We start from the raw sequence: 14,829 nt of genomic DNA, 5'->3' as shown, positions 1-14,829 counted from the left end.
ATAATGACTACAGCTCATAAGATTTCTTGAATCTGGAACCCTAGAAATTAGGGTTATCCATGAGGATAAGAGGTTTGAGTATGTGTTATTAAAATAGTTAAGGCAAGGTTTTGCTTAGAATACACAATAAGTAATAGTTCATAATATGGACATTTGAATAAAAGAAATAACCTCAAGTTTAGTTATATGAAGTGGTAATTTTATTATAAAATCAAAAGCTTTCACAATATAAACAACAGGAAAAATGAGAAGTTCAAAAATATATGCCTGCAAATAAATAGGTAGGTGAAACAATATGTATATTAAGAACACTCATAAATTTGACTCTTTTTCTAAACAACATGCACATGGCATAGCCATAAATACATTCAGAAGAACCTTTAAAAGCCATGATTGTTAGACTAATAATGTAGAAAATGAAGAAATAATCTTAGTATGAAATTGACAGCTTCTTTGACTGCAAGACTGAAGCACAGGTATTTTTAAATAGAGCAAATAATCATGCCATAAATGTCTGCACTAGTGTCTTCGCACTAATCTTATCTTTGAACTTATTCCAGGAAAATCTGTTAATGTATATGTAGTAACTGAAAATAATAAAATACTTAGTTTAAAATAACTAAGGGGGTAAAAAAAAACCCCTAAAGACATAAAAGCCAACTCTTATATATTTGACTTCCATAGGAATTTCTACACTATCATATGTGAGCAAGACAGAAAGATATTAAAATATCCATTGCAATAAATAGCTTTTCAAAACATTTCCGGCATCAGGGGAAAAAAATAGGGGCAATATCCAGGCGATGCCTAGATCCCACTGAAATGGAACTTCAGCTCACGACTAACTCGTCTCATTGATTTCAGTGGTGCTTATTCATGGCTAACTAGCCTGGAGGTTGACCTAGATCAGGGATTCTCAACGTTGGGTCCCCAGATGTTATTGGACTTCAGCTCCCATAATCCCCAGCCACAGTGGTCTTTGGTTGGGGATTACAGGAGTTGAAGCCCAATAACATCTGGGGACGCAACGTTGAGAATCCCTGCCCTAGATAAACACCTGTATTTGCCTACTATAGAAACTTTTTTAAAAATTAGACATGTAAACGTGTTCTCGATACAAAAATGTGACCTTTTTTGTGTTTGTTTTACTGATAGGTTTACATTTCGCATGACTTGCAATCTGAAGAAGCATCTTCTTTGAAGGAATGCAAAATTGAATTAATGCATAAAATGAAATAAATGACACAGACCCTATATGCATTTAAGGTTTGTTCAAATATCCAAATCAAAGCAGGAGTATAAATTCTTACCAGAAAATCTTCTTTCTCTTCCATAAGCTGAGAGTCACTCCTAGGATGGTTTGGCCCCACAGTTGCTGGCTATAGGAGGCAGACTATCACATCTACAAAACTAAGGGGCAGAGCCATGGACCTAATTCTTTGCAGTTTGTTTTTCTTAATTAATACTGAAACAAAATTAAAACCTTTGCCATCAAAATCTGGTCTTACTTTCATGGTTCACAGAACAAGAATCCATCATAACACAATCATTCCATGCTGTCTTAAGAAAATCTATATTGTGCCCTACAGAGTGTCCTTACTCTGAGTGGACAGGAGACTGCAACTGGAGAAAGATTTAACAGGACAGGTAAGAATCCACATTAGCTTCTAAATAAATATAATGCAAAGTAATCCAGAGCAGAGCTGACTTTATTATTATTATTATTATTATTATTATTATTATTATTATTACATTTATATCCTGCTCTTCCTCCAAGGAGCCCAGAGCGGTGTACCACATACTTAAGTTTGTAGTATACTTAAGTATCCAGGTTCCCTGCAATTGCTGCAACTAAATGCAGCTTCTACAAAACCCTAGTAATCAGCATGCTTTGTAATGACTGTACAGAAACCAAGCAGTTACCTTGCAAATTTCCTTCCAGTCTTAGTGGCTTTGCAGTGGTTCCGCTCCTATCTCTCGGGTAGATTCCAGATGGTGGAGCTTGGTGACAGTTGCTCCTCAAAACGGGAGCTGCTATATGGAGTCCCCCAGGGCTCCATTCTGTCACCAATGCTTTTTAATATCCACATGAAACCGCTGGGTGAGGTCATCAGGAGATTTGGTGCTGGGTGTTATCAGTATGCTGATGACACCCAAATCTACTTCTTTTCATCTTCAGGAAATGGCACTCATTCTCTAAATGCCTGCCTACAGGCAGTAATGGGCTGGATGAGGGAGAACAAATTGAAACTGAATCCAAGCAAGACGGAGGTGCTCATTGTGGGGGCTCAGAATCTGAGGGATGAGTTAGTTCTCCCTGTGCTGGATGGGGTTACACTCCCCCAAAAGGAGCAGGTGCGCAGCTTGGGAGTATTCCTGGACCCAGGCCTCACCCTGGTATCTCAGGTGGGGGCCATGGCCAGGAGTGCTTTCTATCAGCTTTGGCTGATTCAACAGCTGCACCCGTTCCTTGGAGAGGATGACCTCAAAACAGTGGTGCATCAGCTGCTAACCTCCCAGCTCGACTACTGCAATGAGCTCCACGTGGGGCTGCCTTTGTACGTAGTCCGGAAACTTCAGTTAGTTCAGAATGCGGCAGCCAGGTTGGTTTCTGGGCAACCCGGAAAGACCATATTATGCCTGTTTTGAAACAGCTACACTGGCTGCCGATATGTTTCCGGGCAAAATACAAAGTGCTGGTTATTACCTTTAAAGCTCTGAACAGCTTAGGTCCGAGTTATCTAAGATAAGAGAGCGCCTTCTTTTATATGATCCCCACCGCACCTTAAGATCATCTGAGGAGGTCCGTCTCCAGTTGACACTGGTTCGTCTGGTGGCAACACAGAGGCGGGCCTTCTCTGTGGCTGCTCCTGGGCTGTGGAATGCACTCCCGGCAGAAATTCGTAATTAGGGATCATTGCCGTCCTACAGGAGAGCCCTTAAAACCTACCTCTTTGGCTCGGCCTTCTAAGGTTTTAAATGATTAACTGTTTTAAATTGTTGCCCTGATTTTCAGGGCTTTTAGCTGTTTTATTGGTTTTATTGTGTTTAAATAGTTTTTAATTGTTTTGTTTTTATCATGCTGTGAACCGCCCTGAGCCCTTTTGGAAGGGCGGTATATAAATCAAATCAAATAAATAAATAAATAAATAATAGTGTCATGTGGCATTACTCACAACACTGTATCTGTACACACACACACACACACACACACCTTAATCTAAACAGAAGGTGCAGGGCCTCCCAATCCAGCGGACTATGACATGGTTAGGGATTTAACCTGGACTGAGACCGTACTTATTTGGCCCAAGGATGAAAGCTCCCAGTAATCTCTCATCTAGCTTGGCAGTTAGACTGGAAGCTTCAAACCAGCAAAGCAAGCCATTACAACTTCCAGAGATGAAACCCTAGATGCCTTATAGGCCAACAAGACTATAGTTCTGAGTATGTATTTGCTCTGGTTGTAGTACTTTTCTTGAAATATAAGATTCAGAGTTTGGTAGTGCTCTTGGACCCAGCTTTGTTCCCAGAGTATCAGAAATGCCTTGGCACAACTTTGAATGGTGCAGCCAGTTTCTTCTTAGATAAGGCAGGTCTGACTTCTTATCACACGTTACACATACCTCAGTCTCATAGATTTGCATTATTGCAAAACACTCCACATGTGCTACCCTTTGACAAGTGATCTGAAACCTCAAGTGGTACAGAATGAAACTGGAAGCATCCTTTTGAGGCCCATGCCTGAGAGCATGTGACTCCCATTTGGTTCATCTGCACTGGCTATCAGTTTGTTTCCAGGCTTCACTTTAAAACCCTTAATGGTTTGGGACCAAGATATTTAGAGGACTAAGACTCCCCATATGAATCTGTCCACCTACTTTATTCATCATTAGAGGCCTGCTCTGTGTTCCTTTACTTTCAGAAATCCATCTGGGTGAGACATGTGAAAGGTCTTTTTGGATCATGCCCTGATATTATGGAACTCCCTGCCCCCTGAGACTTGTCTCGTCTCCTCTTTATTGCACTTTCAGTGCATAATAAATGCATTTTTGTTTCATTAGGCATTTGAATTGATTTGATTCTGTTCCCCTTGCCAACAGAAATCCCTTAACTAATCAACAATCAAAAACACTTGAAACCTTGTTTCATCTTTGTCAGGGAGGCAAGAAAGGCCTCTATGTTTCTGGATGGCAACCCACTGTTAACAAAAAGGGTATTGTCTTTTATAAACTCCTGCATTGTGCAAATAGATCTTCAGGGGCCTCCCAAAATCCAAAATGTCATACTACTTATTTAAAATGAATATTCATTCATTCATTTGATTTCTATACTACCCTTCCAAAAATGGCTCAGGGCGGTTTACAAATAATAATAATAAAATAATAATATAATAAGTAAATAATAAATAAGTAAGATGGATCCCTGCCCCCAAAGGGCTCACAATCTAAAAAGAAACACAAGATATACAGCAGCAACAGTCACTGGAGGTATTGCACTGAGGGTGGATAGGGCCAGTTACTCTCCCCCTGCTAGATAAAGAGAATCACCACATTAAAAGGTGCCTCTTTGCCAGGTTAGCAGGGGTATTGAATCGGATTGATTCAATCAAAGGTACACACAACATAGAAGAGACGTTAATTTATTAACAGCTGATTAGATAGCCTGTCTGCTTATTCCACCTTCTAATGGGTGTTCCGTGCTGGAAACACAGGATCTGCGCCATGTTTTTTGTGCAACCTGATACTGGCTATTGACACAGTGGGGAAGATGCCCCATCTTTGTATATTACAAATTGCTGCTGGGTGATGTTTTGCTTTGCACAGGGCTCAAGTGAGAACAGGCAAATTCTGTCTTGCCGAGTCTCTGCCCTAGAGCAGGGTTTCTTAACCTTGGGCCTCCAGATGTTGTTGGACTACAACTCCCAGAATCCCCAGACATGGCCTTTGTGGCTGGGGATTCTGGGAGTTGTAGTCCAACAACATCTGGGGGCCCAAGGTTAAGAAACCCTGCCCTAGAGCTTCCCATTAGAAAAGTACCTAGAGTTTTCCATTAGCATACTACATATTCACCTATGATAAAAGGGGATGGATTGTGTCCAAGCTAAGTCCTGCATCAGTATAAAAAACACTAGCTGGCAACCACTCGAACACAAAGGACTAGAGAAACTGATAAAAAATCTGAGCTGAAATGAACCAAGACAGGAAAGTGCCCTAATCAGTTTGCCTCTATCCCCTTTACAGTCAAGCAACTGGTCATCTGTACTGTCTTATGTCTGTATCCTGCAACAGTTTTAAGCCTCCTATTGCTCAGGACAAAGACCAAGCCATGCTAGGAATGAGAACCTGGCTCTGGATGGAGAAAGCAGAAATATTTTCAAAGCAGTTGCAAGAAATAAAACAGTCACAAACACAATAGGCGAATAAGTGTCATTCAGACTTTTATTTTATTCTATTACTCTCCAAAAATTATGCAACAAACTGAAAAACAGAGGTACCTGTACTTGTCGGTGAATTTATTTCTTGCCTGATATTTCTACCTGCCTGACTTCCAGATCTTGCAGTTTCTCGCTGAGGTTCAAGTATATCCCGATACTTGGAGACCATCAACACAGAAATGAAGTAGACCACAGCCAAGGCTAAGAACTGAGCTTGTTTGCTATCATCCTGTGTAAAAGATGGCAGAATATAATTAAAATACAAAATATGCAGTATGTTTCGCAAATTTTCTATTTCCTGAGATGTAGTTCATCCAGCATATTCTCAAGGCTATCTGAGAATCAGTTCTGTACAGAGAGAGATTGGGTATAAAAATATATACAAGGAGACATTCCCTCAGAGTAATTCTGACTGAGGTTGGAAATAAGTAATAATGTCCATTAAGGCAGGGATCCTCAATGTTGGGCCCCCAGATGTTCTTGGACTTCAACTCCCATAATCCCCACCCAAAGGCCACTGGGCCTGGGGATTATAGGAGTTGAAGTCCAAGAACATCTGGGGGCCCAACGTTGAGGATCCCTGCCTTAAGGGTTTTATGAAGCAGGAATGATATGAAACAGGCAAGTTTCTTACCTGTAATTGTAATTCTTCCATTGGTCATTTGTGCAATCACACTGCTGGGTTTTTTTGTGCCTGTGCAGTATCTCAATTCAGAACTGTCTAGAATTTAAACTCAATAATTTTTTGGCATAAGCCATACCTAAGCATTGCCCGCCCCCATAGGAGTGACGCATGCCAATCTCCATGAGAAGGATTGCTTTCTCTGCTAGACTGGTACCTCTGCTGCCAAAAGGAATTTATTTCAAGATTGCTGAAAAGATTGTTTAGCTGCAAATGGTCTTGACCATTGCCACAACCTACTCAATCTATGAAGAGGCTTACTTCAGGTTCACGGTCAGTCGTGTGGTAAGAAGTATGGATCAGCTATTTGGCCAATCTGAAGTCTTCATTCTCAAAGTTGATTTCTGGGCCTGTCTTTTCTCTTTTCTTTTTTAAATCTTCCAACACTTCTCCCATAGAGGAGATTTCTGCTTTTTAGAGGCTTTAATATTAGGAAAAGTTCCTTTTAGTTGTGTGGCTGTCAGAATCAAATAAAAATTTAGAGGTGGTACTATTGGTACGGAGGCACCACTTAGTTGTTGAGGAACAAATTTTGTCTTCTCACTTGGGCTCAATGAAGATTGTCCTGTGACCAAGGCAAGAGGTTTCATATTTTCTTACTCTAGCATAGCAGGGGTTCAAGGGGAACTGGCAGAGACATTAGAATTTGGTCTAGCACTAAGCTTCTTGTCGCTGGCCAAAGAATCAGGATCATAGAGAGATTCCCCCGCCCCCATAAAAGAGACAGTAATCATGAAGATAGATTCTGACACACTTGCCTTGTACATTTTGGCAATGCTGACAAGTCTCTGCTTTATGTCCTCCTCCCAGTTGCAAGAGACATGTATCATGTTCATCTGAAGTTGAGAGCTTGCCCCCACAAAACACACACTTTTTGAAAAAGCTTTTATGCCATAAGCCCTTGGTCACAGCTAGAGTGGGACAGACAGGATAATACAATATGGGGGGTGGGGGAGAATGCAATGAAATATAAATGCAAAATAGAAAGAACAACAACAAAAGTACAATAAAAAGATAAGAAAAAAATACAAGGAAAAAGAAAGTAAGGAGGAAAAGCAAATAATCTTAGAAAGGAAGAAAATCCTGATTTAAGAGAGAAGGCTTCTCATCAAGTAGCTGCTACAGGTGGGCAATGCTTGTGGGGCATGGCTTGCTTTAAAATGAATAAAGTTGAGATAAAGCTCTAGAAGTTTCCCAATCTGGGTACTGGCACAGATACGAAAGCCAACAGCAGCATGATTGCATAGACCAAGAAGACAGAAGGTTCATGGAGGATTAGTCTATCAGTGACTATTAGCCATGGCAGTGGATTCTTCCATGCTCAGAGCCAGTAGGCCTCTGAATACAGCTGCCTGGAGAAAATCGTAGTTGTCTTGATGCTCTGCTTTTCATCTACCCAGGGACAAATCACATCACTATTGGAAATGAGATGCATGATCCACTGGATCCTTTGATCCAGCACAGATCCATTTATTTGAAGCATTTGTACACTATCTTGAAATAGGTTTTAAAGGCAGCTCACAACAAATTACTAGAACAACCATATTTAGCAGCCCTCACTGAGGGCTCTTCCACATCAGGTCTCATTTTGTATTCTTCTTCATCCCCACTAGCACTTCCTCTGGGGTATAGCAAAGTAGAGCAATTGATGACAGTTGCATGTGGTGGGTGGGGAGGTGTATTTCTCCTCCACTGGGCTATGATGGAGTGATTCAATATTGCATAAGATATATGAAACAGTTGCAGGTCATGGAATCAAACTGAAGATACTGGGGGTATTTTCCTCCAAAAATGATGTATTTTAAAGATGTTTGTAGTTAAGGAGAAAAAAGAGACAATTGGATAGGAACGTGGTAAGATATTTGTAGTGTGGAAGACTGAGAAAGAATGCTGAGAAAGAAAGGTATTGGAAGGTGAAGTATCAAAGAAAAGTGTGCAGTCTACATATGTCATTATACAAAGATGAACATTCATTCAGTATTAGCAGAACTGCACTGTTTGGGTCTAGACCAAACATAAGTCATAAGCTGACCATAAGTTTTGTAAGGTTAGGCTTAGGTGTTTTATATAACAACAATCTCTTATAACTATTTGTTAACCTTTTCAGACAGGGGCTTGATTTTGTGATCTTTTACACTGTCTCAAAGCTGGTGCTATTCCGTTGCAGTCATAAGAGTGGGTACTGCACTTGCACAGGACCATTTGGGCAGAATTGACTAGCTCCTCGAAGCACTTAGCCCCGCCCCCTGCATGGGGTGCACTTCCTCAGTTTGGGCTGGTTAGGGTTTTCTCCTCAGATCCTGAAGGGCCGACATTTTGGATATAATCATTTATTTAACATATTTTTATACTGCCCAAAACTTACGTCTTTGAGTGGTTTACAACAAAGTAAAAACAGAAAAAGTAAAACATTAGTTCAAACAAAATAACAACAAAAAGGTTAAAATATTACAACAATTTTAAAATTTTAAAATATTTTAAAACAGGATTAAATGTTTTAATATTTAATTAAAAGCCAGGATGAACAGATGTGTCTTTAAAGACTTTTTAAAAACTGTCAGAGATGATCTCAATGGGCAGTGGGGTTCATGATGAAGAAAACTTTCTCTTAAATACCCAGGGCCCAAGCTGTTTAGGGCTTTATAGGTTATAACCAAGACCTTGTATTTTGCCCGGAAACGTATCGGCGGCTGCCGCATTCTGGACCAACTGTAGTTTCCGGACTACATACAAGGTTAGCCCCACAGAGAGTGCATTGCAGTAATCCAGTCTGGAGGTTACCAGCATATGTACTACTGTTCTGAGGTCGTTTATCTCAAGCAATGAACGCAGCTGGCATATCAGCCATAGCTGATAGTGGTCAGAAATGCCTTCTGCCTCATAGGACACCAGGGAGGCTTGGGTCCAGAATCACCCCCAGACTTTGTATCTGCTCCTTCCGGGGAAGTGTGACTCCCATAGAGAACAGGCAGATCAAACCCATCTCCCGAGTTCCAACCCGGCACAATGAGTACCTCTGTCTTATCTGGATTCAGTCTCAGTTTGTTATCCTTCATCTAGCCCATCACCACCTCCAGGCAGGCATTTAGGGAGGTTATGCCCTCTCCCAATGATGCTGACATGGAGAAATAGATTTGAGTGTCATCAGCATACTGATAGCACCCTGCACCAAATCTCCTGATGATCTCTCCCAGTGGTTAGATGCTGTGTCTTACACTCTGAAAACATATGTTTTGTCACTTCACATACTGCAGCAGGGCCAGAAGGAGCGTCTTATGACTGCAATGGATCAATAGTTTCAGGAATAAGTTGATTTCTGGGGTCCCCCAGAACCTGAACAGTGGTTGGAGGTATTGCAGATTGATCTCCCATTCGTGCTGCTGCAGAAAGAGTTCTGACCTACTGAGATGATCCACTAAGGTGTTCTCCACATCTTTGATATGGAATGAGGTCATGGTTATCTGCTGTGCTATGGCCCAGTTCCAAATGCAAACTTATCATGTAAAGGGAGTGGGAGACAGTCCCTCCCTGGTGATTTAGATATGTGATTGCCATAGTATTGTCCAGGCTAATTTGGACCACCTGGCCTGTCAGAAACAGTTGGAATGACTTGAGCACCTGGAAAACTGCCAGCAGTTCTAAAAGGTTGATGTGCATTTGGCACTGATTTGGAGAACAGAGACCCTAAGCTTTAAGATTCTTGCAAAACTTTGTAGGGAAACATCTGTTGTGACCCAGACAGACAGTTGGGGCACCCGGAAGGGAATTCCCAACAAAAGGTTGACTTCTTTTGTCCATCATTGGAGAGAAAGCACGATTGGGTAAGGAACTGTTAACAGCATCTGGATGCTGCCCATGTTTTGCTGGAAAACTGAAATAAACCATAGCTGAAGATGTCTGAGACAGAGTTTGGTGTAGTGCACAGTGAAGTTGCATGATGCCATGAGGTCCACTTGCTTCTGTATCCCGTGAAACTTCTGTCTTGGTTGTGCCATGAAGGTGGTTATCAGGGTCTTGATGTGCAAGAAGTGCTCCTTGGGCAGAAATGCCTGCTGCGCTTCCATATCAAGAATGGCTCCTATATAGTGTATGCACTTCATAGAGTTTGGACTTTGTCCAGTTGATCTGGATGCCCAGGTCCTCGAGTAAGTTCAGGACTGTCATGACCTGCGAAGCTAACTGATTTCTCCTCCATTCCTGTTAGAAGCCAGTTGTTTAGCTACGAGAAAATTGTCAACTCTTGTGACCAGAGGTGCGCTATGATCATGGCCATGCACTCTGTAAATATATGAGGTACCGTCGCCAGACCAAATGGGAACACGTACTGGTAGATTCGGTGCCCCACCTTGAATCCGAGGTATTGTCTGTGATTGTGCTGGATACGGATATGAAACTACGCATCTTGGAGATCCAATGTTGTGAAGCACTCCTCCCCATGGAGGAGAGGAAGAATGTTCTGCAACATCACCATGTGAAACATGTGCATATCCACATGGTGGTTCAGCCACCGTAGGTTCATGATTGGCCATAGGCCCCCGCCCCTCTTTGGGACCTGGAAGTAGCAAGAGTAAAACCCCCAGCACTGATCTGTCCACCAAACAGGCGATATCACTCCTTGTCCAAGCGAGTCTAGACTTCTTCCATCAGCAGTGAGAACGCAGGCATGTATTTGATCCTGTTGAACAAAGGCAGGGTCATGAATTCTATCGTGTAGCCCATCTGGACTATATGAAGGACTCAGCAGTCTGATGTTATGTTGCGCCATGAGAAGGCATGACTTACCACCCTGATGCTGGAGGTGGCTAAGATGAAAGGTCATAGGGGAGTCAATGGTGGTGACTCCTGGATGAGGGGATTTGGTGGACTGACCTCAGGATCAAAGGTGTTGTTTGCCCAGGTCAGAAGTCTTCGGGTGGGTGCCTTGCAAGGCCCTGGACTTCTGGTTAAAGGGCTTCCTGTTGAAGCACTGATACTGCTTTCAGAAATCTCTCCAGTCCATCTGCTTGTAGGAATATTGTCTTCTACCCTATTAGAGGTATTTAGAGTTATGTGTCTGAGAAGGAGCCAAAAAGGTCTTAGCTGTAAATTTCTATTCCTTGATGGACTCTATGGTGGTGTCCGTGGTTTCACAGAAGAGACCTTTCCCACTGAAAGGTAAGTTCTCTACACAATCTTCCATGTCTGGTTGAAGCATGGTGGAGCGAAGCCAAGCGTGCCTCCGCAAAGTAGCAAGAGTTACTATAGCCTGAGACTCAGTCTCTGCCAGATGCTTGATGTTACTCAAGTGCTGTCTAGTCAGGAGGATAACCTTGGAATTGATGTCATTGAGATTGGCCAGAAATTCTTCAGGCAAAGAGGTCCACCTGTTCCTGAACAAATTGATCTCAGAGGGAGGGAGCATATGTTGCAAAACATGCAGTGTAATCACAATTTTCACAGCCAGGCAGGCAGTAGAGTAGATGTTTCAACCTAGGACTTTTGACCCCCCTTTATCTCCTGGTGTGGCATGTCACCTGACGGTTTTAGAGGAAGAGGCGCAATCCACAATGACAGAGTGTGGAGAAAGGTGTTTTAATAAAAGGTCATGGTGTTCCTCTTAAATTCTGTACAAGTTTTCCAAACGCTTGGAGGTAGGAGCAGAGGTTTGGAGAGTTTCCATACAGACTTTGCAACCTTGGAGATCACAGGCAGCATAGAGAGGTGCACTGGTTACGTGGTAGCCACTGAGTTAAAGAACTTAGACAGTGCCATCCACCTCGAGTTTGTTTCTTCAATTCCAATCCAAGAGCAGAGGCCATCGCAGAAATCTGTCGGTGATAGGAACTCATCTCCTCGTTAGAAGACACATTGTCACTTGGCACTACCTTGAGCGGTGGGGAGCGGGGTCATCAGGCTGTTCAGAGGAACTTGTGCCAGTAGAAGAAAAATCGGAGTCATAGTCATCTGTTAAGATTATGGTTCGTGGCCCAAAGGGAGAAAGCTTTCTTTTTGGAGACGGTCTGAGCAGTAGATGAAGTGGTATCAAGGAACACCATCTGGGTGGGTTGACTTTTTTGAGGACGTGGCTTAGGTATTTCCACAGACTGTGTGGAAGTGCAAGCAAGCTGAATTAGGCATTTTGGTACCAAGGCATCATTATTTCTCGGTGGCATAACTTGGGTCGACATCGAGAACCCGGCTGCAGTAGGCACTGGCAGCAGTGTGACTTGAGTCAACATTGAGACCATAGTAGCAACAGGTTTAGGTAGTTCCAGTGGAGGTGTCACTTGAATGGCTATAGGCACCATCAATGCCAATAACTGGCAACAGGCCTTCCAGAGTTTATACTCTTGGAAATCCAACGGAAGTCCAGAAGAGCAGCACTGTCCCTGCGAGACATCTTCCCAACAGCCTCTGTGCACCCAGCCCTGTATGGCAAAATAGTCAATTGGGAATTTCCATGGATGTGGCCTTTCTGCATCGACTGGACAGACTAGAAAGCCAAAGGTGTGGAATAAGTAGAGAGATGGGCCCAAGAAGGTGAAGTTCCTGGAGTCCTCGGTATTGAGAGTGCCGCTCCATCTGCTTTGGTGTCGAGACCATGGCTAAGGAAGACGTAGAAGGTTGATGCTGCTGAGGTGCTCTCAGTGGAATCCAACTTATTTAAGAGGCACTGGGCATCACCAGGTCCCAAGCTGGCCTCCAGATCATCATCCTCAGAATCAACGCTGAAAGAGACAGGGGGGAAACGAAGAGCAGAGAGCATGCTGTGCACAGGGAGTGGCTGGAGACGGAGATTGATTTGGTATCATAGTGGGCGATAGGGAGCACTCACGGTGTCAAGCAGTCATCCATGTCAAGGCCGAATTAGTGCGCCAAGTCACGGGCATGGAAAAGTTGAGTTCTACAATCTCTGGTGTCAATGGACAAGATCAGGAAGCCAACAGAGTTGACTGAAGAGGCGCTGGAGAAGGCGTAGACCGCGAAGCAATGGCAGTCTCTTTGTGCCCCATCTTGGCACTCTTATTCTGATGCTTCTTGGCAGGGTGAGCCCCTTCAGCTTCGGTTCCTCAATGTCAAGACTTGTGCTGCTTACGATGGGACGAGTCAGAGGGCGGCTTCTGTGCCTTAAACATGTCAGTGATAGACGTTGAGGAAGTTCATGTTGAGGTTTTAAACTGCGCAACGGCAGATCCCTACACCAACTTTGACACCAAGCTTTGATACTGTACCTGATGTCAAAGGTACAGGAGCACCAACAGTAGACCTGGGTATCAGTGTATCGGGGTACAGCGTGTCATCATAAAGGGTGGCCCACAGACCAAGGGCTCTATTTTTCCAGGTCTGAAGGGAGAATGTAGGACAGATCTTACAAGTGGAGATGTTACGTTCCTCCCCCAAACAAAGTAAATCAAGTTTGTGGTCATCTGCCAAGAGGAGCTTGGCAGTGCAGAGGAGCCGATGTTTAAAAGTCATTTTCTTATCTACAGTTAAAGGAAATAACAAGAATACCCAACAGTAGTGAGTCTGTTCCAAGTCTGAACCAAGTAAAGTCATCCAACAGTCTGTTCGATCTGAATAAATGTAAATGTCAAAAGAATAACCTGGTCTCACATCCCGAGTCAGATAAAAAAGCAATAATTGAGATAATTTTTATCTTGTCTGCACCGAAACTGTTTCAATCCAAAGAGCTCACTGTCCAAGGTGCTGTCACAATGGTGGTCAGAAAGGAACTGAAAAGAAACCCCTAGCCTGTCCAAACTGAGGAAGTGCACCATGTGCAAGGGGTGGGGAGCCTGTCAATTTTGCTCAAATGGTCCTGTGCAGGCACAGTACCCAGTCTTATGAGTGCAACGGATCACTATCCAGATCCACTGGTTCCAGGAGCACTTGCTGCAGATTGATGAGTGCAAGAATTTCAAACAATCCAACAAAGGAACCACTCCCCAATCATGCCCTTGTAAGTTACATGTTGGCCATTTCTAGAGGTTTAAGGGAAAGCAAAAAAGGATATAAAGAAAATAGGTTCAACGGGGTGGGGAGAGAAATTAATACTGGGACAGTTTTATTAGATGTAACTAAGTTGATCGAATGAAACACTGAAGGTGATCAAAATAATGAACAAACAAGAATAAAGAAGTATTAAAAGGAATGCAATACTATAACTAAGGAAGTCTCCTAATAATAAGTGTTTCATATATTCAAGGAGAATATTATCTTCTTTAAAAGTCTTAAGAGTTATGTAATAAATTCTGTGGCACAAATCCATGATGAGAGAGAGAGAGAGAGAGAGAGAGAGAGAGAGAGAGAGAGAGAGAGAGAGAGAGAGAGAGAGAGAGAGAGAGAGAAGGCACGGAGGAGGAGGCTGAGGAGTGGATGGAGGGGCAACTGCTGCCGAGGAAGAGCACGAGGACTGAAGAAAGAGCAGCAGCATCACTCACTCAGTCACTCAACTCCAACAGCCAGCCTCTGATGCCTTGCCGAGTCTCCTCGCAAGGAGGACGGCCAAGCCGGGGCTTCCCATCCGGCCTGCATGGAGCGCCCTCTCTCCCACCCCAGCTTGGCTATCCTCCTCATGGGGAGACTTGGTAGGGTGTCAGAGGCCAGTGGTTGGAGCTGAGAGAGTGAGCGGTGGTTGGGTGAGCTGAGAGAGCGAAGGGGTGGAGGAGAGGGGGTGGCTGCAAGTGGTGATGGGGAGAAGAGGGTTGGCTGCAACTAGGGTGGCGGCAAGTGG

The 14,829-nt window shown here is 43.3% G+C and overlaps 1 protein-coding gene across 11 annotated transcripts in view; it reads right to left on the bottom strand.

Moving 5' to 3' along the window:
* NBEA (neurobeachin) overlaps positions 1 to 14,829 on the bottom strand; it is a 670,094-nt gene that overhangs the window by 476,452 nt on the left and 178,813 nt on the right. For all 11 annotated transcript variants that reach the window (XM_053311836.1, XM_053311837.1, XM_053311835.1 and 8 more), the window contains one exon: positions 5,495 to 5,663. In XM_053311836.1, coding sequence (XP_053167811.1) covers positions 5,495 to 5,663 — 169 coding nt within the window. The remainder of the gene's footprint in view (positions 1 to 5,494; positions 5,664 to 14,829) is intronic.

This window comes from Hemicordylus capensis, chromosome 3 (genome assembly GCF_027244095.1).
Source record: "Hemicordylus capensis ecotype Gifberg chromosome 3, rHemCap1.1.pri, whole genome shotgun sequence".
NCBI lineage: Eukaryota > Metazoa > Chordata > Lepidosauria > Squamata > Cordylidae > Hemicordylus > Hemicordylus capensis.
The sequence above is the reverse complement of the archived record's forward strand: the minus strand, read 5'-3'. Positions and strand labels throughout refer to the sequence as shown.